The 24571-nt window shown below is 44.7% G+C and overlaps 2 protein-coding genes across 2 annotated transcripts in view; one reads left to right on the forward strand and one right to left on the reverse strand.

The window, feature by feature from the left end:
* Positions 1 to 8817: 8817 nt before the first annotated feature.
* On the forward strand, positions 8818 to 10666 carry ss18l2 (ss18, like 2). Its single transcript, XM_083662370.1, has 4 exons — positions 8818 to 8930; positions 9201 to 9277; positions 9596 to 9677; positions 10432 to 10666. The coding sequence occupies exons 1-4, from the start codon at positions 8862 to 8864 to the stop codon at positions 10495 to 10497; spliced, it is 294 nt and encodes a 97-aa protein (XP_083518496.1). The 5' UTR covers positions 8818 to 8861; the 3' UTR covers positions 10498 to 10666.
* A 2094-nt stretch (positions 10667 to 12760) lies between these two features.
* The window catches only part of garre1 (granule associated Rac and RHOG effector 1), a 38706-nt gene continuing 26895 nt past the window's right edge, over positions 12761 to 24571 (reverse strand). The window contains exons 7-13 of the mRNA XM_083662359.1: positions 23686 to 23783; positions 21597 to 21722; positions 19954 to 21023; positions 17065 to 17230; positions 16439 to 16576; positions 15055 to 15133; positions 12761 to 14092 (exon numbers count right to left, since the gene is read on the reverse strand). Coding sequence (XP_083518485.1) covers positions 13745 to 14092; positions 15055 to 15133; positions 16439 to 16576; positions 17065 to 17230; positions 19954 to 21023; positions 21597 to 21722; positions 23686 to 23783 — 2025 coding nt within the window. The 3' untranslated portion in view covers positions 12761 to 13744. The remainder of the gene's footprint in view (positions 14093 to 15054; positions 15134 to 16438; positions 16577 to 17064; positions 17231 to 19953; positions 21024 to 21596; positions 21723 to 23685; positions 23784 to 24571) is intronic.

The following is a 24571-nucleotide window of genomic DNA, read 5'->3' on the forward strand; positions in this document are numbered from 1 at the left end:
GGCTGGAAGATGGTGGACGCAGACGAGGTTTGGGCATATGTTGGCCTCTTGCTGCTGGCTGGTGTTTATCGCTCAGCCCATGAGTGCACCCGCAGCCTGTAGGTGGATGGCACCGGCAGGGCCATTTTTAGGGCCACGATGTCCAGGTCCCGCTTCGAGGACATCTCCAGTCACATGAGGTTTCTTTTTTCTTTTCTTGAATAGTCTATTTTTATAATTACTGAATATAATTTGTATTGACAGATATTCTATTTTCCTCAGATTTGATGACAAGCTCACAAGGAGAGTTCGGGCCAGGACCCACCCAGACCGCCTTGCCCCAATCCGGGCGTTCTGGGACTCCTGGCACCGCCGTCTTGCCATGTGTTTTTACCCGGGCAGGGAAGTCTGTAGACGAGATGATGGTGCCATTCCGTGGTCGCTGTCTGTTTAGACAATATATCCCCTCCAAGCCATGCAGATATGGCCTCAAGGTGTGGTGCCTCGCCGATGTGGCTACCTCCTATGCTTGGAAGCTCGAGGTAACCTATATTTTTTTATCATTATTATTACATTGCAAATGATTATTTTTTTATGCCTTGTAACACTCAATGTACTGTATTCCGAACTTATAGGTTTACACAGGGAAGACAGGAGACCACGCTGAAAAGAACCAGGGGAAGAGTGGTGTTGCAGCTGACAGAGGGGCTGCAGGGCACCGTAACCACTGACAATTTCTTTACCAGGTATTTATGCATTTATTTTATTTTATTTTACTTTACTTTATTTTTTATGTTGTAAATGCTTACTTACCCTTGCAGCTACGGGCTGGGAGTGGAGCTGCTGCGGCGGAAGATGGCGTTGGTGGGGACAATCCGAAAGAACAGGGCTGAGGTCCCCCCAGCGCTGCGGACTGCCGTGAGGCGTGAAAGATTCTCCTCCCTGTTCGCATTCCGGAGCACAGCGACAATCGTCAGCTACACCCCAAAGAAGGGCAAAAATGTTGTCCTTCTCTCCACCCTGCACCGCGAGGGAGTTGTCAGCCAGGATGACAAGAAAAAACCGACCATCATCCTGGACTACAACAAGCGCAAAGGGGCAGTCGACAACCTCGACAAGGTGTGTAGCAGTCTTCTTCTTATTCAGTGCCTATGATTTGGGTCAATAATGATGTCACTGATGACATCACTGATGATGTCATAGATATTGTGACATCATCAGTGGGCCCACTTACTGATGTCACTGATGAGGTCATCAGTGGGCCCACTTACTCCCTTTTTATATAAAGGATTATTCTGTTACATTATTTTAGTATTTTACTCAAATAGCATATTTGCTTACTGAATTGTGCTTGTCTGAAATCCCCCCCTCTCTCTCATATACAGTGTGTGGGGACCTACACATCACGGAGAAAACCAATCGCTGGCCGATGGCGCTGTTCCATCACATCTTGGATGTTTCTGCATTCAATGCATGGGTAGTGTGGCAGGCTGTTGACCCAGGATGGCACGCAGCAGCCAAATTCAAGAGGCGTCTCTTCCTGGAGGAGTCGGGGAAGGACCTGGTGTCTGCTTTCATGGCCAAAAGGGAGCGGCTGCCAAGAGCCGTGGGAGCAGCAGCCCTGGTCATCACAGCCAGAGAGGCAGCAGCGCCAGCTCCTCCCCCCCCACACGGGTCCAGGCCCCCGCCCGGCTCCACCCCCCCGCCCCACCTCCAGGAGGCTGTGCCAGCTGTGCAATGACGGCGCAGCTCTAGCAACTGCGCAGACTGCGGCAAAAGCGTCTGCGCAAAATGCAATGCAAGGGTTGTGCTCTGAGGCAACTGCAGGCCACCACCGGTGTGAAACCACAAAATTCTGTTCTAATTCAAAATAAATACTGTTATGTTTCTCAACGTTAACTTGTATCTGTGTTTTTATTATTTCCACAACAAAATAATAGGCAATTGAGGAGTCTTTTCACTACAGGGTTTTGTATTGTACTGTACTTACTGTATGTACGCTGGCATTTGAGGGATTAAAATTCTGACTAAGTATGAAATGTTGATATGAGGTATTAGGGAGAAAGTTACCAATGAATTATAAACAATCAAAAATTAAAGTATATTCATAAATGAATACATTACAAATATGACGGTCCATCAGATGGACTAATGGTAAATTGAGGATTTCATTTGCAAATGTACATTTCTTGAAAAACTAAAGAGTGATCAGAATAAATATTGCTGCCAATCTTTGACATATCCCAAGCCATGATAATCCCCCCCAGGGGAAATCCAGTTTGACTTTATGGGAAGGAAAAAAATTCACTTTTTGTTGTTTTTCTGTAGTTTTAAATTTTTACTGTACTTACTGTACACACATTTGAGGGGTTAAAATTCAAATAGGTATGAAATGTTGGTATGAGGTATTAGAGATGAAGTTACCAATGAATTATAAACAATCAAAAATTCAAATTAATATTTATAAATTAGTACAGTATTACTCTTAAGGTCCATCAGATGGACTAATGGTAAATTGAGGATTATTCATAATTGGGGTACAAGCAACCTCTAATATAAGATAAACTGTTCTTTCCTCATGTTCCAATGACGTTACAGTTGACATGTTTATGGTTATGGTATAGTTGTGTGACAGAGAGCTATGTGAGGCAGTCATATGAAGGGACCTTATTGTAAACTAATCTACCTCTTGTTGTTGTTGTTGTTGCTGCAGGAATTCACAGCATTACAGTGAGGAGAGTGTCAGTGAAGGCAGGAGGCTCCATCTCCATTCCTTGTCTCTATAATGCACAGTACATAAACAATGTGAAGTACTTGTGTCAAGGGTTTTTCTTCAACGGCTGCAGTCCTGTGGTCAAAACTAACCTACCAAGTCCTTCAGGAAGATTTTCTATATCTGATAACACCGACCAAAGAATCTTCACTGTGACCATTAATGACCTGGTGCCACAGAACACTGGTTATTTCTGGTGTGCTGTGGAGAGGATTATATTGCCACATGTTAGAAACAAATTCAACCTGGATGTCTCAGCAGGTAAGATCACCTTGTCATTTGTAGGAGCGTAATGGACTTTCCCTTTTGCACCTGTCTGTAGAAATGTAAGATGTTTTTCAGTTTTGCTTTTATTTATACTTTATACTCATGTTCTTCCTCTCTGCCTTTGTTTGTAAGATAAGCCCATTCTCTATGTGGACGAACAGGAGATACTAGGATTTGAAGGAGGGAGCGTGACTGTCAGTTGCCGCCATACTGATTCCTCTGGAGAAATGGCGTGGTGTGGACTGGACGGTGTCTGTGTGGGGCAGTCTGGATATTTAAGTGGAACTAATGTGACAATCAATGCGAGTGCCTCTGTCTTCAATGTGACTATGTGTCGTAAAGGAGCCCTAGATATGCCGGTGCAAATCACTGTTGAACAAAACTCATCGACTACAATGAGCCCTACCACAACAAGTAAGAATCAAACCATTTCATATTGCCACATACGATTGCCTATATGATGCATAATTTAAAAAAAATCAAGCCATTAAGCGAACACACACAAATGTAACATAAGTCAAATTCCAAAATAGTTCCAAATTCCAATAATCATGACGTATAGAATCCATCCTTGTCATTTACTTTGGAAATCTGGGGTTTATGAGAATTCAAAGTGCATGATCAGCCTGATAAGTTAACCTATATCCAATGAGGATGGACATGTATTTTCACATTACTCACTATTTATAGAGCTGCTTCCAACCACTCACCAACATTCCTCCTTGGTCACAATCACAAGCATTGAATTGAATTGAATTGAATTTTTTATTTGTCTCGAACAGAAATTAAAAACACATTAATTTACAAAACAACATATTATATGTCCGAGAAGGGACGGAAAGAAGCCATGCTTATCTAGTCCTGCCCCTCCTTACTACTTCATTAGATAAGGTTTAAATAATAATAGCTGCTTTACAATACAAAACAGATAGCCTACCAGAGGCAATCCAACTTAATGCTACGAAATGAAAAATAAAATATACTAAGTAAGTGCAATACTCATTTTTCAAGCTCTCTCTTATACATGTCGATGATTGATAGTTTATAGATTCTTTTGAAATTTCCTATATGATTACTCCTTTTGATCATTTCGTCCAAGCCATTCCAAAGCAGCACAGCACCCCACAAACAGAGATGCACATGCTTTTTCGAGTTGTGCGAAACCTTTGGTTGTTTTAAATTGAGCAATCTACTGCTCAGCCCACAAACTCCACTGCAGGTGGAGACAACCTGCCAGGCCCACCACAGCAGAGGTCAGTCCCCTTTACTTTATCCTATTTAAAGATCCAATGCACCTACCATTACTTCCATTTACACTATGGATTCAAATCTGATTCACATTTGGTCTCCACTCCCTGTATGTGCAGTATACCCTGTCCATCTCCGCTGTAACTGTCTAATAAAACAAGATGATTTCTTAAAAACACAGTTTTCTTAACCAAACTCACTCAGCCCATAGGTGAAATATGGATGCATTTTGTGACTCATGTGCTTTAGTGCTCTAGCTTATCATTTTCAACATTAGTGCAAAAAAGGAACATTTTAATGAGTATCCCAGATAATACACATATTTCAAATAAATAAATTTGAATCAAATGCACTTCATCTGCATGTATCTTCTGCTAGATCCATTGACCTAAAGATGATCCTCATCCCCCTGGTCTCGTTGGTATTGGTTGTAGTGGTGGCTGCCTTGTTTGGCTGGAGGATAATAATACATAGTAAGTCTATGGCAGACGCCGATGAATCAAATTCAGAACATAAACATTATTATTTTATGAAATTTTCTTTAAAAATGATGAATCCTACAGTCATTGTGAGAGCCAATTACATGGAGTTTCCTTGTTTGTTTCAGAGAAGGCCAAAGCGGCAGCATCAGCCGTCACAGTGGTAAGATAGAGACATTTTCCAGGATCATGTGTGGTCATAATCTTGCATAATCTTCTTTGTGATAGTATAATAATTAGTGATCGATCATAGGACTCATGGAGCAAACAACATCTAAGACCTCGACCATGCAAGTAATGGCGTAATTATTATCTAACTGAGTGTGAATTGTTGGTCATAATATCTTGATTTATAGCAGCACTGGTATTGTTATTGCTCTATTGGACCTTATTAATTATATTGCGGTTTGTATGCTTCTGTATTAACAGTGTAGCCTATTCACAGACTTCCTGTGTGTACTTCCTGGTGAAAATGTTGTCCTCTTCTGCTTATTCACAACAGGATGCTAACAATGAACAGAACATAATATACAGTACATGAATGTTCCTCACATTAGGAAAACTCCAGGCCAGGTATGGAGGTGTCCCCACATTAACTGGCTAAACAACTATTTACTAAAATAATAGAAAAGCCACTGGGGGGGGGGGGGGGGGGTTACCCTGTTTTTCTTTGTACCTGCTGGTGGTAAATGACTAGCACAGATATGTAAAACTCCTAGGATTCCTTCATACTTGTTTTCTCTCTCATTTAGAACATATTTGAGGAGACAAAACGCATTGAATTTGGTTTTGCTGCAATTAGTGAGAGGTTGACCCATATTACTGGACTAGCCCTACAGTAAGGGTGGGCAATATGGCACTAAAATAATATCACAATATTCCAGGGTGTTTCTGCAGTAACGAGATTCTTGTCGATATGATAAAATACTGAAAAATATTTTACTAATTTCTAGAAACATACAATTGCAACAAAATAAGTCTTATAGTTTTACAGTATATGTCAGCATAAACAACGGTTTGCCTTCAAATATTGCCATGGTTTGTCACATGCTCTTTAGTAACCAAACCACGTCCACAAAGTCACTCCCCTTTTTGGAATGAACTCGTCCACCATGGAGCCGCTTTCAGCCATGCTTGTTGTGGCTGCGCGTACATCATACCGTTACACAAGATATAGAGACTCAAAATGTGCTCTACCAAACAGATGAGCAGAACATTAATGTCAGCAATGGGACATTTTTAAGACTTTTATATGTTATAAATTACATATATATGAGATTAGAACAGTTGACAGATTTTCTGTTGCAATTTGTTTGTCGGTCAGATTAGCTATATGCTCTTATTCTGACTAACATGCACATAAACAAACAACTACATTTGGCCATAATTGTGATAGTTTATTTTTGATTGCTGACTAAATACCAAGACTATTTGTATTGACAAATGTATGCTCGCTAGTATTAAAGAAATTATGTATTTATTTTGTATGTACAAAAGAAATTGACATGCATATTGAGCATACATAGAAAGTGCCAATTTCCTTGAATGTACAGTAAGAGCAACAGGGCTGATATAGCAGAAGTTCTCATTTGGACTACATTTGACATGAAATAGTGACATCTAGTGGCACATCAGAGATAACACTATTTGTGCACCTCAAAATGTTTAAATGACCGGTTTTGTTTTATATAATTAATTTAAAACTATTGTAGCATTGTCAGGAACCAGGCGAGAGTCAGGATCTTGTTACCGCACTTTATTCTGTAACACAGGTTCCAGGGCTACTGTCAGCCGTAGCCCACGCCAAAACCCCCGCTATCTCTCCTAGCTTCTCCGCTCTCCCCAAACACAGCCGTCTCCCTCAGGCTCACGCTCCAACTCCCCCGAGCTGTTCCCCGCTCGCCCACAGCTCCCCTCCCCCCAGCCAATCACAGGTGAACCCCCCTCTCACCCCACCCACTGGCTATATGTCGCCTTCACAGACCCCCCGTAAATCCCCACAGACATGTCAATCCCACAGTTAACCCCCATGCACAGAACAGTATAGACCAAATCACCGTGACGTCACCATGTAAACAAATTTACTTCCGGGTACCACTTGGGGAAGGCGGCAGGTTTAAATGTGCGTGTTGTCAAATAAATGCTGTCAAACCCTCTCGTTGTTTTCGGCCGACTACTTTCAATTTAAATGGTTAAACGGTTGGTAAACATGCTTGTCCGACGTATCTAGCCTTTCTTCTGTGTTTGTTTTATGTAGTGTTAGCTAGCTAATAACGTTTGTTTGACTGTCAAACTCGCTGTTTTTTTACGTTACAGACAGAGTAACCTCGCATCACCAGGCTCTTCTCGGCGAGAAAGAGCCTGGTACAGACAGAGCTACTGACGCCACGTCAATTTAATTTAGCTTCAAGTCTACTCTAGTCTGGTCCAACAGGTAAATTAGCTAGTCTGGTCTCCACTAACGTTAGTGAAAGTGTTGTTATGAATGATATTAAACAACAACACAACACAGACGAACCATTTTTGTCTTCTTTGTCTGTTTTTGTCTTCAACACGTCAGTTTGTGCCGTCCACCGCCATTATAATGTGTGGACCTCAGGGGTACCCGGAAGTAAATGTAAACATCCCGCTGATTTGGTCTATAACACACAACAGTAGCACACAAACCCAACCCGTTACACTATTATGATGGTTTCTTTACTTTTCTTTTTAATAAACACGAAACTGCATGAACCCAGGTCCAAGCCTGTTACATTATGGGTTTCATAAAATATAAAATAGTCCTGTAATACTTTTTGAAAAGTACACTTGTAGCCTCAGTTCTTCTTGAAGAAAGAATCCAGCGTGCCTGTGCTTCTGCCCTGGGAGCGAGGCCGTTTCACCTGGGGTCCTGACTGGCCCCTGTCGTGACGGACCAGGTGTGACAGACCACATGACCGACCACACACAGAGGAGAAGGAACACTGACGGACCACGTAGCCTACTGACAGACCACACACTGGTGGTCCGGACCATGGTCAGAGCGTCTGTACGCTGACTGATGCATTAAGAGGAGAAGGAACACTGACGGACCACGTAGCCTACTGACAGACCACACACTGGTGGTCCGGACCATGGTCCGAGCGTCTGTACGCTGACTGATGCATTAAGAGGAGAAGGAACACTGACGGACCACGTAGCCTACGTGACAGACCACCTGACCGACCACACACTGGTGGTCCGGACCATGGTCAGAGCGTCTGTACGCTGACTGATGCATTGTGACGAGAAGGAACACTGACGGACCACGTGACAGACCACACTGACCAGCTGACTGACCACACACTGGTGGTCCGGACCATGGTCAGAGCGTCTGTACACTGACTGATGCATTGTGACGAGAAGGAACACTAACGGACCACGTGATAGACCACACTGACCAGCTGACTGACCACACACTGATGGTCCGGACCATGGTCAGAGCGTCTGTACGCTGACTGCGATGCGATAAGGAACACTGACGGACCACGTGACAGACCACACTGACCGACCACACCAGTGGTCCGTGGTACAGTGACGGACAACACCAACTGGTCCGGACCATTCGCTTTAGCACCCCCTAGTGGTACCACTAAAATGGCTACAACCCCTGCTGCATCATCCGCCCATAAAAATAAAAATAAACAAACAGAAGAAGCGGTTAAACCAAGCTAACCTCGCGTCACCAGGCTCTTCTCGGCGAGAAAGAGCCTGGCTCCCGCCCACAATTGATTTTGTCACCCTGCTGGTTCCGGCCTAGAGCCCGCCCTAGACCGGATGGCAGCGTTTCTAGCTCGTCAACTTTCACGTTAACTTGACAATTTGACCCAAGTATCAGAACGGCAAACAACAAAACAAAAGATGGACGTACCGAAGTTCTTTTAGAAACATTGCGGATTCACAATCTCACATCTTTTAAGCCAATACAGAAGCTTTGCATCAGACAATTAATCGAGGGAAGAGACATCAAGCTAACAGCAACACAGATGTTTTTTGGCGCACTGCCTTCCGGTGTTCATTCTGGTTCCGTGGTTTACGCCCCATGACAAAAAGCGGGGTGGAAGGTGCCCAGACTAAAACCAAGCCAGTCGGCTAAAATGTCTATTGCTTTTGTGCCAAAGGTACTGCGGGGAAGTGCGAAAATAAACCAAGAAACAGTCCAGAGGGTAGGTAACCAGTTAAGAGCATTGGTTAGACTCTAACCGTTAGAGTGACTAGCAAACCGGCCAAATAACGTAGCCTTTAGTTTCAACTCGTGTTGTGAGTGAGTGTTAGCTCACTAGCTAACGTTAGCTTGGCCACATTTATTGGCATCATTCATAACCATTTGTGTGTGTCGCATAGTTAAAGGTTTACGCCAGAAAACATTAATTACATCATAGACAAATTTAAATTCGCTCTTCTACTTCCCTTTCTCTATTTTTCATCTCCCCTAGCTGCTGGATGAAAACGACCAGTTAGTCAGATGCATCGCCGAATACATGAAGAAGGGCAGACCAGTGGAGTGTGTGCAGTGAGTCAAACAAACCTCAATGTTGTGTAATACAGTCTATGGTCTCTACTGTAAAGTTTAAACAAACGTCATTTGTTTCCTTATTTAGATTCGTAGAACAATGACTGTTTTGATCAGTTACTCTCATGAAAATGTGTAGGAATCCAGGTTTAAACTGTATTGTTGTTACAAGTATAGATTAAGCTGTAGATTAAATTGTAACTTATCTTTGCTGACTCATTGTGTCCCATGTCTGCACGTTGGTGAGTTAGATAAACTAATAATGTCTGCATCTTTCCTACTGGATATTTATTTTAGTTATGTTTCATTTACCATTAGATACCAGCAGATTCTGCACCGCAACATTGTTTATCTGGCAACCATAGCAGATGCCAGCCCTGACATCATGCCTCCTTCAAATGTAAGTTGTCACTCCTGCTCACTACTAGCCCCATAACGTGACGCCACTTACTGTACAGCAGTCGGCGCCACACAGCGTTAGAATCCTCAATAGGTGGGCAAGGCTGTTAAAAAAGCTCTCCTACCCGTATCCGACCTCCGATTGCAGATCCGAAGATATGATCGCCAGCCTAGTGAAGCCAGTAGGTTCGCCAGGGCGGTTAAATGATACTGCTGCGTGAAACAACCGTTTCAGAAGCAGTCTTTGCACTGAATTTACAGCAGGGTGTGTTTGATCTCACTATCATGGTGCACCGCTTGCACACAAACAACACATGTGGCTGTCAGTGATCAACGCAAATCCAGCGCACCTGAGAAGCAAAACATGATATGAAATACTCAAACTCCCAAGGTTCCTGTCGGCACTAGGAAGCTTCTCCTGTCCTCAATACGGCACAGGCTGTGCAAAGACTGCTTCTAAACGGTTGTTTCATGCAGCAGTATCATTTAACCGCCCCCGCGAACTTACTGGCTTCACTAGGCTGGCGATCATATCTTCGGATCTGCAATCGGATACGGGTAGGAGCTTTTTGAACAGCCTTGCCCACCTATTGAGGATTCTAACGCTGTGTGTGTACAGTAAGTACAGTAAGTGGCGTCACGTTATGGGGCTAACTCACTACATGCTGCATGTGCAATAATGTGCAACACTTCCATTGTAGTATTCCTGGACTGTTGGCTCTGTACAGATTGTGTATTATGTTTTCTGTTTGTAGCCCACTGCTGCAAAGGCACCAGCATCGATGGCAGCTGTAAATGTTGGACCTGAAGGAACACAATGATGGCTGCTTCCCTCTCTTTCTGTGGAGAATGTTGATATTTAAATGTCATTGGTGCTGATATATGGATCATTATGTTGTAAATTGAGATTGTTCAGATGTATTTTTGTTTTTTCATCACAATTTTCTGTGATAAACAGAACTGTTTTACTTGTAGAATAAAACATATTTTGTATTTTCTCATTTTGTTTATCTCAGTTGAGAAGCCACATTGTGTATCAACTAGGGATGTTCATCAATTATCGAAAATCGATAATCGATCGTTAAGGATTGGAATCGATCCTGTGGCATTTGGATCGATTTTTTAATTATTAAATATTTTTTTTTTTTTTTTTTTTTTTGACTAGGTTTGGGTGGAATTCGTTCCTCCTCGCCCCACTCCATTGCACAGCCGACTAACGTGAGGTGGAGCTTCATATAGTCTCTAGTTTTCTGGCTGGGCACGGGCCTTTGTGCCAACAAAACTGTTTTAAACATGGGAAATTCACACCGGCATGCGCCGGGGACAGCAGTGTTGGAGAGGAGACACATTGAAATAAAGAGTTCATTGAGGAGAACACGTTGTCTTTCGTATTTTCTGCCATAGGCATTCATTTTGTAAAAAAAAAAAAATTAAAATATTGAAAATTTTCTAAGTATTAATAAAATCGATGATCGATAATTGATCGTTAATTTTCACCGATTATCGATTTTGGAAATTTTTCAAAATGAACATCCCTAGTATCAACCTAACAACTATACCACAAAGTCTTGAAAGTTTGGAAAATGCTTGATTTTAATTGTCATGTTTTCAAGGTTAGGAATATGCTTGAATTTGAATATACTCCTTCAAAAGTGTTGGATTTTCAACATAATCTGGAGTTTCATCAACACAATCACTCTTGTCAACCAAAAATCTTAATAACTGAGCATGTCATATTTATTGTCTCCTGGCATCTCACACAACACAGAGTGGCGGAGCTAGATTGACGAAACGAAAGGGGGACTTTTTCTGTTCAACTCTGCCCTGTTCCACGTCATGAGGGCGACCATCTGCTCTGTGCTTGGACTTTACTGTTAAAAAGCTGTACGAACCCGGAATTATCTTATGATTGTTCATAACCAATATATTAAAACATTTTAGGCATTTCGGAGTACCCCCTGCAGTCCTTCAAAGCTCCCCTACATTTGAGAAACACTGATCTATTACACAATTAGTATCATGACTAAATCTTACGTACGAATTTCACAAGAAGTTCGATATGATGGGACAGACTGGGAATGGTGCTCCGGTCTGTACAGAGGAGTGAGTGAAAGACAAACGCAAGAGGCAGTTTGAATTGCTAGTCATTTTTATTCATTTTTTGCATTGCTGGTACACTTGGAAAGATTCAGTTGCCAGCTCAAGAGAATAAGCAACATAAGCCAAGCAGTCCCCCTTCATATCGTCTATCAGGGCAACATTTTTCTTTTCTTTTTTTTTTCCATTTTGTAGAAGCCACTAGTAAACCATTTGACACAGCTGAGAAGCTAACAGTTACAGTCCAAGGTCTTTTAATGATGTCTTTAGAAAAGGCTGCAACAGTTTGGGAGAGAACACAGACAAAAAGCAACAAACCCTATATCTTGATTGTGCAAAGCACATTAACTATAAAAAGATATATATTTATATGTATATACAGCAAACAATTCTCTGTAAACATGGTAAGTATGTTAGTTTTCAGAAAATGTGGTGTCTTTTCATAAATACAGGCAACATTGGCATCCGCAAACATCACAAAAAGTTAACATTCTGGGACTTTAAATACAAGCCCATCGCCATAGAAACCGAAGAAACAAGGGCTCGAAAACACCCTCGACACACATGAATGTTTTAGTGTTTAGCATGGCGTATTTGGTAACCTTTATAGATATATGGTGTAGTTCACTCTGTAGGAAAGAAAAACATGTGCTTTTCACATCTGGGGAGGAAGGGGGGTATGTAATATGCCTATAAGTATACTAATATACAGTAATGGTATAACATGTAAGAAAATACAAAAATAAGATTAATACTGTCAATATTTGTACAAGAAAAATATTGTATTTTTTAAATGGAACAAAAGTTAGGTTTTCGGGAGTTAGTGTCAATCTAAAGCAAACCGCCAATTAGGGGAGAGGAAATGAATGCGCTTCCGGTTGTGAAGATGTTCCCCAACGCTATCGTCCAATCGGGTGTAAAGTTACTATTTATCAATAGACTAATCTCAGACCACCACCTGTCTCTTCAGCACCATTCATCTTCTGAACAACGCTTTGGTTGGAAAAATCATAATATACTGCAAGTGCTATCAATACCAACATGGCACATAGTTACTGCGATAATTCTTAACTCTTGTCAGTTGTTTGAAAAAGTAGTGTATTTCTCTCAAATTACACCTCTGCGATGATTTACTATATTTATGCTGAGCCTGCTCAAAGCCTCTTAATAAAAAGAACTAAATATTTATATTTCAACTTCAGTAATTTACAAGCTATGAAACAGTAGATGGTAGCTGTATTCTGAGTCATCTTGCGTGAGATTTGGCAGTTACAGCTATGTAGACACAGTATATTAATTATGGGCAAAATTAGAGCATTTCAAGCCCTTGCCCCCTTTAGGGCAGAGATATGACTTGCTGTTGGCTATGCGTTCGCATGCACATCGTGCGTCCGTTTGGAGCATCCTGTGCCCGCGTACGTCCCATCCAAATCAACGCTTATGGGTACGCACCAGATGGACGCAGGACACGCGAGCCATCACGCAAACACGTAGTTAAACGCAAGTGTATCTCCACTCTCATGATCCCCCTTTACACACACACACACACACACCTTCGGCGGCAGAAGCGAAGTGGGTGACGGTCGTGTGCGTCTCCAGCTCTTGTCTGAGGAGACACCGTACGTCAGCTCAACAGACAGAGAAACGACCACTAGACTTAACCGCTGCCAGCGTGACACATGCATCGCTCGTAGTTAAAACATGGCAGTTCAAAAAAAGTTCAAAATACGTCTCTTTTTTTGTGTTTTGTTTGTTTTTGTTTTTTTTTCAAATGGGGATGTTTGACATGGAAAAATAAAGATACAAAATGTCAAGCCAGTGTGTATACTTAAATTTTTGCCTCGGTTTGGGGCGTACCCCCGAGGCTGAAATCTTCCAATTCAGTGGGTGTGGTTTTGTAATCGTTGCAGCCCCAGCTCAGCGCGATCGCCCCACCCGGGACTGCCCAACATCAGACTCCGACCGGTCCGATCAGTACTGGTGAAGGTAGGAGGAGGGCCTGTGCTCGTGTTTGACGGGGAAGGATTTGAAGCCCTTGGTCATGGATTTGTGTTGCTGCTGCTGCTGCTGTTGTTGTTGCTGCTGCTGCTGCTGCTGCTGCTGCTGGGTGAAGGGGAAGCCGGAGGAGATGCCAGCAGAGGGCGAGCAGTCGCTGGCGGTGGACCACACCGGGGACTGCAGCATCTGCATGGAGTCGCTCCACTGGGAGGAGGCGGGCATGTTCATCTGGTACAAGGAAGAGCTGGGATTGGGCATGGTGTTGGTGTGGGTGGAGTGCTGCCAAGGCGCCTTAGGGGGCCAGGTCTTTGTTTTGCTGTCCTGTTGGGAGCAGAGGGGACAAAAGTCAGCATACAGTCAACATAAAGTCACACACTCACCCTAATCTCTCCCCCCACTTTTTTTTTTAGTTGACCCTTACTTAAAAAATTGATCAAATCCTACTCACTACACTACACTACACCAGCTCAGTGGCCTTGTGGTCTGAGTGTCCGCCCTGAGACTGGGAGGTCGTGAGTTCGATCCCCGGCCGAGTCATACCAAAGACTATAAAAATGGGACCCATTTGCCTCCCTGCTTGGCACTCGGCATCAAAGGGTTGGAATTGGGGGGTTAAATCACCATGTGATTCCCGAGCGGCGCACGCTGCCGCTCACCGCTCCCCCAGGGGATGGGTCAAATGCGGAGAACAAATTTCACACATTGTGTGACAATCAGTGGGACTTCACTTTACCTTACAAATAGCTGACTGGCTTTTTTAAATGCATAACCACCGGTGATGGTTTTTGAACTGCACATCAGGTCGACTTTACTGCCATTAAAAGGATGATTGTGGCCATGATCATTTTCCAGAGTACATTCTCTCCTATATGAAATTACATAATATAATTCTATATAAATTCATATTAATAAATGATATGGAAGTTATTTTCTGGTAACCGCTAGCTAAAGGGATTTCGTGGATGACCCGCATTTCACCTATATAATATCTGGCTCTCATAGTGGATAAGAAACAAGGAATTTAAGAAAGAAGGATTTTGTTTTGTAAAGGAGAGAGAAATGGTGGAAAATGGGCTCATGGTCAGATTGATCCTTACACAAGCTTTTAAGAGCAGCTTTTCTGTCTCCTCGATGAAGAGATACAATAATAATGTGATAATGATGAAAAATTAACACCCAATTCTCACGTGTTTCAAATGTTGGGGTCACAGGAATTATTTCAGTATCTAAATATGGGGTCATCTGACCATCTGACAGTAAAATATCAGGGGCCGCTACTTTACCTGGTTGTTATCATCCCCCATGTGATGAAGTGGTGGTGAGGGCAAGGTGCACACCTCCTGCTCACCGCAGCTGTGTTTTCTGAGGACAGAAAAAACAGACAGCTGAACCTTAGCAGCACAGCGCTAACCAAGCAGGCATTCTTTGCTGTGCTTATGAGTGTGACAGTGAGGTTGTACTTGTAGGTATGGAGAAAAGATCCTTGGTTACACAACACTATGGAATAGTACATAATAAATTGTGTGTGTGTCTAGTGGTGCAGATAGATAGATAAGATAATTTCTTATTTCTGTGTCATGCACCATATTCATGGTGTCCAACCCGTCTGGGCTTACAAGACACAAATCATTCAAGTTCAACAATACAAACCAATCAGCAAACAAGCTACAAAAAGCTCAAACATAGACAGAGTTGTATATTCAGATGAACAACTTCTCCATTCTGAGTTTCCAAGCACTCCCAATAAACCTGGCCAAACTGAAGACTTCATCTCTGAATAGCCATTCCAATTTAGCATCATCTCCTGACCAAAATAGTTCAGATTTCTTATTTTGCATTAACTGAAATATAGACAATCTTGGTTCCTCATATAGCGTACAATGAAACAAAAAATGAAATTCTTCTTCCACAACACCTAATTCACATACAGTACAAAGTCTCTCCTCCTCAGCAATAGAATTGAACCTGCCAACCTCAATAGCCAAAGGGAGGGTACCCGTTCTCAACTGGGCACATACAGATCTTCTGGATCTATCCAGGGGTAAAGTAACATAGGGTTCTGGAGTAAACATATTTTTAATTTGAACATATGTTCTGAATTTTGGTTTGAGCCAGATGTCATTAGCCCATTTTTCTTTATAGTCAAGAAATAGCCTATGTTTAATATAGCGAACACTACAACGTAAACCGTTTCTGAAAATAAATTGCTGGTCAGCTTCCCTGAACACAGCATTCATATCATTACACCATGGATAGTTATGTGCTTTATCCCAGTGAAACACTTGTTTTGCTACTCTACTCTCTGGCATATTAGATAGACGGTTCCATAATCTCAACATTTCACCTTTTAGTTTGATCAAACAAGACTCCCAACATATGTCCCCTTGAAAAACCAACACGGGTGCAAATTTATGTATGCCCAGAAAACATCGGATTGCGCGGTTTTGGATGGCATTCACCTTGGAAAATTCCTTACTTCCCCAAACTCCAGCTGCATAAAAACAAAACTGATGACACACATGCATCATAAAGCTTGTGCATTATGAGAATTATCAGTACGGCTAGAATGTCTTTGCCCCATCAAATTGGTTGACTGAAACTTATACGAGATAAATTAAAAAACACGACAACAAACATAGTTGTTAGTGGGTAGTAGCCGTGGTTTACCTCCTTTGTTTGACGGCGGCGACGAGGTCCGGCCCGGAGAACATGGAGAACAGGCTGTCTCCATTGGCTGAGGACGTCTCGTCACTGGAGCTGGCCGAGTCCCCCTGATTGGCTGACCAGCTGCTGTTTACCGCCTCCCTGTGGACAGAAAATGGCGAAGGCGTTAGCGGCACTCTGAGAACAGACTCACAGGGTCGAGGGCTGCTTGACCATGGCATTTTAAGAGTTGAGATTACCGAATGACTTGTGAGATCCAACATTTGTGTTGACAATGTCGAAACATTCTCAGGGAACAGCGGAAGATGTTCGTTAAGATATACCCATACAGGTTATGGGGCATGGGATTGGAACAGCCACTGTGTTGGGAGTTCCAATTGTTCTTTTGGAATTGTTCATATTCATATTATATACAGTAGTTCATATTCATAATTCTGCATGTGAATTCTTTTTTCTATTATATTATAATTTTTAACAACTTGTTTTGCAACCCCTGTTGAAGTCGACATGTTCTCAATCTAAGCTTCGCTGGATTGTCTTCTTCGTTTCTCAGCTTGGTTGCTTCACACAGCATTTGTGAGGGCAGGGGGATCAGCTGGTGAAGGCGATGCATGTAACGGGTAACCTACCCCTCGCTGTAGTACTCCGGGTGAGACCAGGTCCGGTGCTGCTCGTCGGGGATTGGCCAGTTGCTGCGGGCGTTGCTGGGGCGGCGGATGTGCTGCACCTGCCGTTTCTGCTGCATGGCCTGACTGACGCCGGCCACGTAGCGAGCGAACTCCGGGTCGGAGCCGACTGCGGGAGAGGATAAAAACAACAACGGTGAGTTTGTGACTCCCTCAGCTTTTTCCTCTCAAATCCTGCTCAGCCCAGACTGTCGAGCAAAGCAGAAAAATCACAATAGCCGTGAGTCAACTCTGCACAATAGGGACCTCGGCTGCGATCAAAAGAGCGCGCTGCCACTGTAAAAATAGCCACCGACACGTTCTAAATTCAGCATAAATCGTCAAATTACAGCCACAGCCAATTGCGGGGTGGGGGGGAAACAGCTGCTCGTACACTGACCTACATTTGAGTGTTTGTAGTCATGTTACCCACCTCACGGTCCAGAGTGTCTCTAATCTGTCTGAGTAAAGTGGTTAGAAGAAGACTATAATATGTACAATGAAATACTATCAAATGACTTGCTTGGTATAAACAGTACCTGGCAGCAGGCCATACCTGCACTTGGTACCAGTTAGGAGATCCGTTCATACGGAAAGCGCACAGCGATTACAAGCTAATGAATGTGTTCCTACATTTTTGTATTGTCGCCTGGTTTGACAACTTGATCCTGTGTGCTATAAAAACCCGACCAGGATGCTGGAGTGAAAATAGCCAATGAGGTTATTGCCTTGAGTCGGCCGCGACTAATAGTAGTAGTGAAGAAGAGGCCCCAGTGTCATTCTGCCTTGGTCCCTCCCGGCTCCCATTGAGCCAAGTTTGAGCTGATGCCCTCTGGACAGCCCTTCACTTCAGACTGCCTTCACTTGAAGAGGAGACATCAGATTGCTGGATTGGATTTTTAATGTCATTGACGTCGATAATGTGATGATGTTGCCTCAGTACATGTAAACAAACGGTGTATTCTGCACCGAGGAACATTTTCTGCCACCACAATGGCCCATTCACTCCTGTGGTCTTACCAAACTGGTTGTCCGGCTGCTATATAAAGTGGTGATTTCTTGTATGTTTTCTCTTCAACCACGTATGCAAAACAAATTCCTCATTATGGGACAATAAAGATTTGAATTGAATTAACTAGCAGGTTTTTTTTAATCTGTCAGCTGGATCACCGCCGCAAGCATGTTAATGGTTTCGAGCGGAATATGAAAGCACTTAACCGTGACAAGCCACATCCTGGTCTGAAAATTAGTCTCCACTCTGCAGGCATAATGAACACCTGACTAATGACTGCAGTGTTGAGACATAAAAACACTCCATCTCTGAGGCTTTGTTTTCTTCTTCTTCTTCTTCCTAACAAAACCAAAGAGTCAGCACAGCTCCACGCCTGCCCCACTCCCCCTGCTGACTTTATGCTCCAACTGGGGCCCCCTCCCACCCAGACAGACTCCTCATGAGGGAGAGGCCAGACAGTGTCTCCCACCCAGACAGACTCCTCATGAGGGGGGAGAGAGGCCAGACAGTGTCTCCCACCCAGACAGACTCCTCATGAGGGGGGAGAGAGGCCAGACAGTGTCTCCCACCCAGACAGACTCCTCATGAGGAGGGAGAGGCCAGACAGTGTCTCCCACCCAGACAGACTCCTCATGAGGGGAGAGAGGCCAGACATAGTCTTCAGCGAGTCTTCAGAGTTTTATGGGCCCCCGACTAGTTCCATCACAGCCTTCTCTAAAACGATTGAAATGACAGATCATGGTGCAGGTTCGAGACCACTTTGCATTAATATGTGGGACTTTTATGTTGCAATTAGGATTCTCTTTTTTCGCATGTAGACTGGTTTTTGTGAAGCATCTGGCACGCGGCGCAGAAAACCCGCAAACCGAGCAATAACACCTGTGATGTTTTTAATAAACAATAACAATAAACGTTCCCTCGGATCATTACCATAGCCGAGCGTCTGTCCGTCCGTCGAGAGGAGAGGCCGCACATCTCCTCCCCTCTCTGGAGCTAAAACTCCACTCCTCTCCTCTGGAGCTCCAGCGAGCGCCACTTGCGTCCGTCTGCGATGTTATACTTCTCTGCCTCAGACCATTCTGGAGCCGGCTTACATCGGCTGAGATGGTCGGTCGGCTGTGCTATCTCATGGTTCTCCAAAATTATATTTCCAAATAGGCGATATTTTTTTTAAATCGATACTACTAAGTACTAGTTGCGTTTGACTACTGAAACTAGTCAAACACAGTGACCTTGACCTTTGACCATCAAAATCAAATCAGTTCATCCTTGAGTCCAAGTCGACGTTTGAGCCAAATTGGAAGAAATTCCGTCAAGCCGTTTCTCAGATATCGCGTTAACAAGCTTGGAAATGGCGTTTGTGAGGTCACAGTGATCTTGAACTTTGACCACCAAAATGTAATCAGTACATCCTTGAGTCCAGGTGGACGTTTGAGGCAAATTGAATGAAATTCCATCAAGGCGTTCCTCAGATATCGCGTTAACTAACATCGGACGGACGTACAACCCGAAACCATAATGCCTCCAGCCTGGCTATATCGCTGGCGGAGGGATACGAATATTTAACATTTGGATCTGGGCAATCGTTTGGCTACACTGGGATTATACTGCACAAGCTGTTGGATATTTTATGCTTTTGTTTTGAGCTGTTAAAATAGGTCGCTGTCAAATTCAGTAGTCTGAAACAAGGCTGAGATGGAGCTATGGGAGCTAACTTGCGGTGTGTTTGTTGGTCCTACAAACCCCTGACATGGCCTTGAATAATGTGATTCTGATTCTGAACTCCACATAAGAACATAAAGGGCTCGCGGACGTGTGTAAAAATGGGAGGTGAATCTCACCTGCAGGGTCGAAGGGGAGCGTGTCTCCCAGGACTCCCCCGAACACCCCCTCGCTCTGGTCCCGGTTGGGCCAAGTGTTATTGCGCGGTCCCTGGGGCTTCTGGCCCAGCATCTCTGACATGACACTGTCCATGTAGGTGCTCACCAGGCCCAGACTGTAGAGGTCCGAGCTCAGATCGGGGAGCCCAGGGGAGCTCCACTGCCCGATGGGACCCAGGGGTGACAGCCCTCCCGGGGGGCCCTGCTGCTGTGGAGGAGGCTGCTGCTGGCCTGAGGTGCCGCCGAGCCACTTGCTCGCCACTCTCTGCTGCGGCAGGGCCTGCTGGGGCTGCTGGGGGGGAAGCTGTGGAGGAGGAGGCGGCTGCTGCTGCTGACTGATGGGCTGCAGGAGGTGCTGGTAGTACTGCAGGGCCTGTGGGCTGGGCTGCTGTGGCTGCGGAGGAGGGGGCTGCGCTTGAGGCTGCTGCTTCTGCACCGGCGGTGGAGGCTGGGCCTGGGGCTGAGTCGGAGGCTGCTGCGGGGCGCCGTGAGAGACGGCCTGGGAAGCGGTCGGAGCTCCGCTGGGGGGCTTCAGCTCGGCGGGGTTGGCGGACGCCACCGAGTTCCTCCTCTTGACCAGCGGGGAGGCCTGCTGGGACTTGCCCATGTTGAAACCTGAGAGAAAGTCGATGACGTCCTGCATCTCTTGGTCGGTGGGCAGGTTCATGCCCTGGTCGTCGGACACGGAGCCGTTGGCCAGCGGGTTCTGCTGGGTGGGGTCAGGGGTGCGGGACAGACTGCCCATCTGCAGGATGCTCTGCAGCCTCCCTCCATCGCTGTGACCCAAGTTCTTGGCCTTGTCCTCTGAGCTGCTGGCCGACAGCATGCTCCGGGACGGGGTGCTCGGGATGGAGTAACTGCCCCCGCTGCTGCTGGAGCTGGATGAGGCCTTCTTGGTGAACTTGGAAGTCAGCTTGGAGATGGTTTTGGGCAAGCCGCTGGAGGCCTTGGAGCTGTTGCCTGGGGGCAGGTCTACCGGGCCCCCATAGTCTCGCTGCAGCTGCATCTGAATGGTGGGCAAGGCTTGCTCTCTTTGGATTGAAGGACACACACAAAAGCATTGAAACATTTCAGTATTAGGGGTGTGTCCAAATAGCATTTTTCAGCGCCCTTTCCTCATTCAAAACAACGGGAGGCAGCTGCTCCAGAATAGAGCTGCAGCCTTAGAGCGAGGTGCTTTCAAAGGTTCAGAAATGTTACACTTTTCAGAAAAGCAAGAAAAGCGCCGGGTGATATGAACTGCCTTTTCCAGCAAACCAATTGCAATGACAAAGATGCTAGCCATTTGTTTCCCATACCGTCCATAGCAACAATATGGAGAAAGTCAAAGTGTGGAGAAATAGGACATTGTAATATTTAGTAAATTTACAGTATGTTAGTGTAACAGCGATCTTAAAGGCAGTATGGATACATGTATTGGAAATACCTGGTAAGCCTTTGCTTGTTCCAGAACACTGACATCACTGATAAGACAGTGACATCATCAGTCTTATGGCATCACTGATGACATCATCAGTGATGTAACAATGCCTCCTTGTGTGTGTGTGTGTGTGTGTGTGTGTGTGAGACATCACTAATGAGGTTATTATTCAACATCCACTCACTTTCTCTCCTTCCATCTGTTGATGTCAAACACTGCTGTGTACAGCACGTCCACCAGGCCCAGCGTCTTCTCTGGGTCCAGGCTGCGCTGGAGCAGGGACATGGTAGCTGGGTCCTCTTTCAGGCACCTACACACGCAGTCACACACACGCACGCACGCACGCGAACACACGCACATGCACACGCACACACAGAGCCACAACAGGACAGAACATGAATAGCAAACCCAACACAATCCCTCACACACAAAAGCCCAGGTGCATTTGCTGAAGAGATGCACACCTGACACGTGATAAACACAACAGAACAGTTGAGCCAAACACAAGGCTGGCAGGCACAGACTGGCGCTGCAGTGCTAATTCAGGCTCCATCTGGGCCCTTTTTGATCTAACTTCTTTCTCTTTCTAAAAAAAAAAAAAAAAAAAAAAAAAAAAAAACTTGTACCACTGTTCCTTCAGAGGTTGTAGTTGTCATAGACTGTGTTGCATAGTTGATTGCTCTATTGCTGACAAAAATGTGTTATTGTAAGTCGCTTTGGATAAAAGCGTCTGCCAAATGACGTAATGTAATGTCTAATTCATTGTGGCCCATGCCTCTTCACATCTCAACTGGTATGCACTGCAAATCAAACGCACCTCTCTGTAGCTGGCTGCACTGCAAATCAAACGCACCTCTCTGTAGCTGGCTGCACTGCAAATCAAACGCACCTCTCTGTAGCTGGCTGCACTGCAAATCAAACGCACCTCTCTGTCGCTGGCTGCACTGCAAATCAAACGCACCTCTCTGTAGCTGGCTGCACTGCAAATCAAACGCACCTCTCTGTCGCTGGCTGCACTGCAAATCAAACGCACCTCTCTGTCGCTGGCTGCACTGCAAATCAAACGCACCTCTCTGTAGCTGGCTGCACTGCAAATCAAACGCACCTAGCTGGCTGCACTGCAAATCAAACGCACCTCTCTGTCGCTGGCTGCACTGCAAATCAAACGCACCTCTCGGTAGCTGGGTGCTAATTCAATCCCCACTCGAATACCTTTTTTACATAAAAAGTCTCACTAATACAAGTTTGTTTTACCCAGGAGAGCAGCTCTCCCATTGGAGGCGTCAATTTCAGATGCTGCCGGATTTCCGCTCCCCGCTTAAGAAGCTCTGTCATTGGCTCCGACCATGTCAATCAGAGCGGCTTCCGCTCCCTCCTCCTCCCTGTGTGTCGCTGTAAATAGTGCCCTGCCGCCGCAGTGAAAACACAAACACTAACTAGCTAGCAAGCTAACGGCTTACAACCTACACGCTAGCTCGTTGCTGAAAATGGCAAGTTGGATTGTTGGAAACTATCTTCCAAGGGCACTGCCCGCTAAGCGCCATCATAATTCCAGAATGGAGACCAGTGCCGCCAGACTCCTCTCACGGAAGGGAGGCGAGGCTGGCCAGCGAGACTATGGAAGTGCAAACAAACCCTTTTACGAGCTTAATGTTAATGTTTACTACTAGTGGCTAGGAGTGCTCTGGGGCCGTGACAATATTAGGAAGGTGGGGATAATGTGTACGGAACCAGTAGAACCAGTGTCTCAAATCCCCTTTAGTGTGTGGTGAGCAGATCCTGGACGCTCGCCTTGGGACAGCTCTCATGCACACTGAATGGGTGGATCAACAACCCAAGTCATGCTGTCATTTTGCTCCCTCCCCTAACTAACCGTTCTGCCTCATATCTTACTGTGTACATTATGTTTGCATAACATTATGATTGTGTGTTCACGGTGTCATACTTATTGTACCTTGTGTAAAGTGCATGCAAATGTACCTGGCTAACCAATTTTTCTTTCCGATATCTTCATCTTCATCTATAGACCTATATGATCGTTCATTTTCAGGGATTTTTAGCTAGGGCACACTGCCATGTCTGTTCATACTCTGTCTGTCAAAGCAGCTGTGACAGAAAGGAGAGGTTTCACTAATTAAGCAGCAGAGTTTGGTCATTCTTGGTCATTTTAAACCACACTGCCACTTGTCGGAGAGATGATGTATACAGAAAATGCAAGTTTTGTCTCACGCTAGCTTTACAAAGAAGATCGGTACCCCTGATATAATACTCACCAGGTGGAGGGAACCTGGACCACCAGCTTGGATCCCTCCAGAGTGATCTGGGGAGCATAGGCCTCCTTGTTCTCAATCTGAGCTGTGTCAACAACCACCTGTTGGGACACACACACAAACAAACACACACACACACAAACACAAACACACACACGGACACACACACACACACACACGTATTAGCCTAGCTCCTGACGAACGCATTTCCTCACCGGCATGTCTGTTCTTACTACAGGCTGTGCAGGCACTGACTGTATATTGACCCCTTTTTTTATGTCTAGACAAGTAAAACAACTAGGTCATCAATTTCTCCCGATGTGACACAATGTAATCCCACTATGCTTTTTGGTGAAACGAGAGGTTGCGTTTGGCCTCTGCATAAACTCTTGACAAGGTCTGTCATGGAAAACTAACATTTTTGTCGCCATAGGCCACAGTGGTTGATGATAGATCCCAAAACAGCAGCTTCCTTCACTATGTTACTAACTAGTGACATCTGACAGTAAGGCAACAACTACCAGCCAGTTAGTTACAAGCAGTTAAAGAGGCATTTGTGGCTGTGGTCTGGCATTAATTTCCCATGTGGAGAGAGGAGCAGAGCCGTATGTATAGAAGAGTCGCGACATCTCCATTCACTCCAATGGACCTTTTTTTACCCTCAAGAGTTCCAGGAAGTAAGGTCCTGGATTAAGCAGCAGTGTCGAGTTGCAGCAAAATGGACAGTTTGTGTTGTACTTTTTTTTTTTAATCAAATTGTACATTATCAGCTTTATTTTAGCATTCAAAAGTAGTGCAAGACCCCTTCCTGGGTGTTCATTGGCTAATGAGTCACGCATGTTGGTCCTCCGCTGACGCCACTCTCTCTCTAACTTGCTCTGGAGAGGAG

The sequence above is a fragment of the Poromitra crassiceps genome (assembly GCF_964638095.1).
Source record: "Poromitra crassiceps genome assembly, chromosome: 28".
NCBI lineage: Eukaryota > Metazoa > Chordata > Actinopteri > Beryciformes > Melamphaidae > Poromitra > Poromitra crassiceps.

Coding starts and splice junctions, on each gene's coding strand:
- ss18l2 (XM_083662370.1), top strand. CDS start 8,862: ATGTCTATTGCTTTTGTGCCAAAGGTACTGCGGGGAAGTGCGAAAATA. Junction 9,278..9,595: donor AGACCAGTGGAGTGTGTGCA/GTGAGTCAAACA, acceptor ATTTACCATTAG/ATACCAGCAGATTCTGCACC. Junction 9,678..10,431: donor ACATCATGCCTCCTTCAAAT/GTAAGTTGTCAC, acceptor TTCTGTTTGTAG/CCCACTGCTGCAAAGGCACC.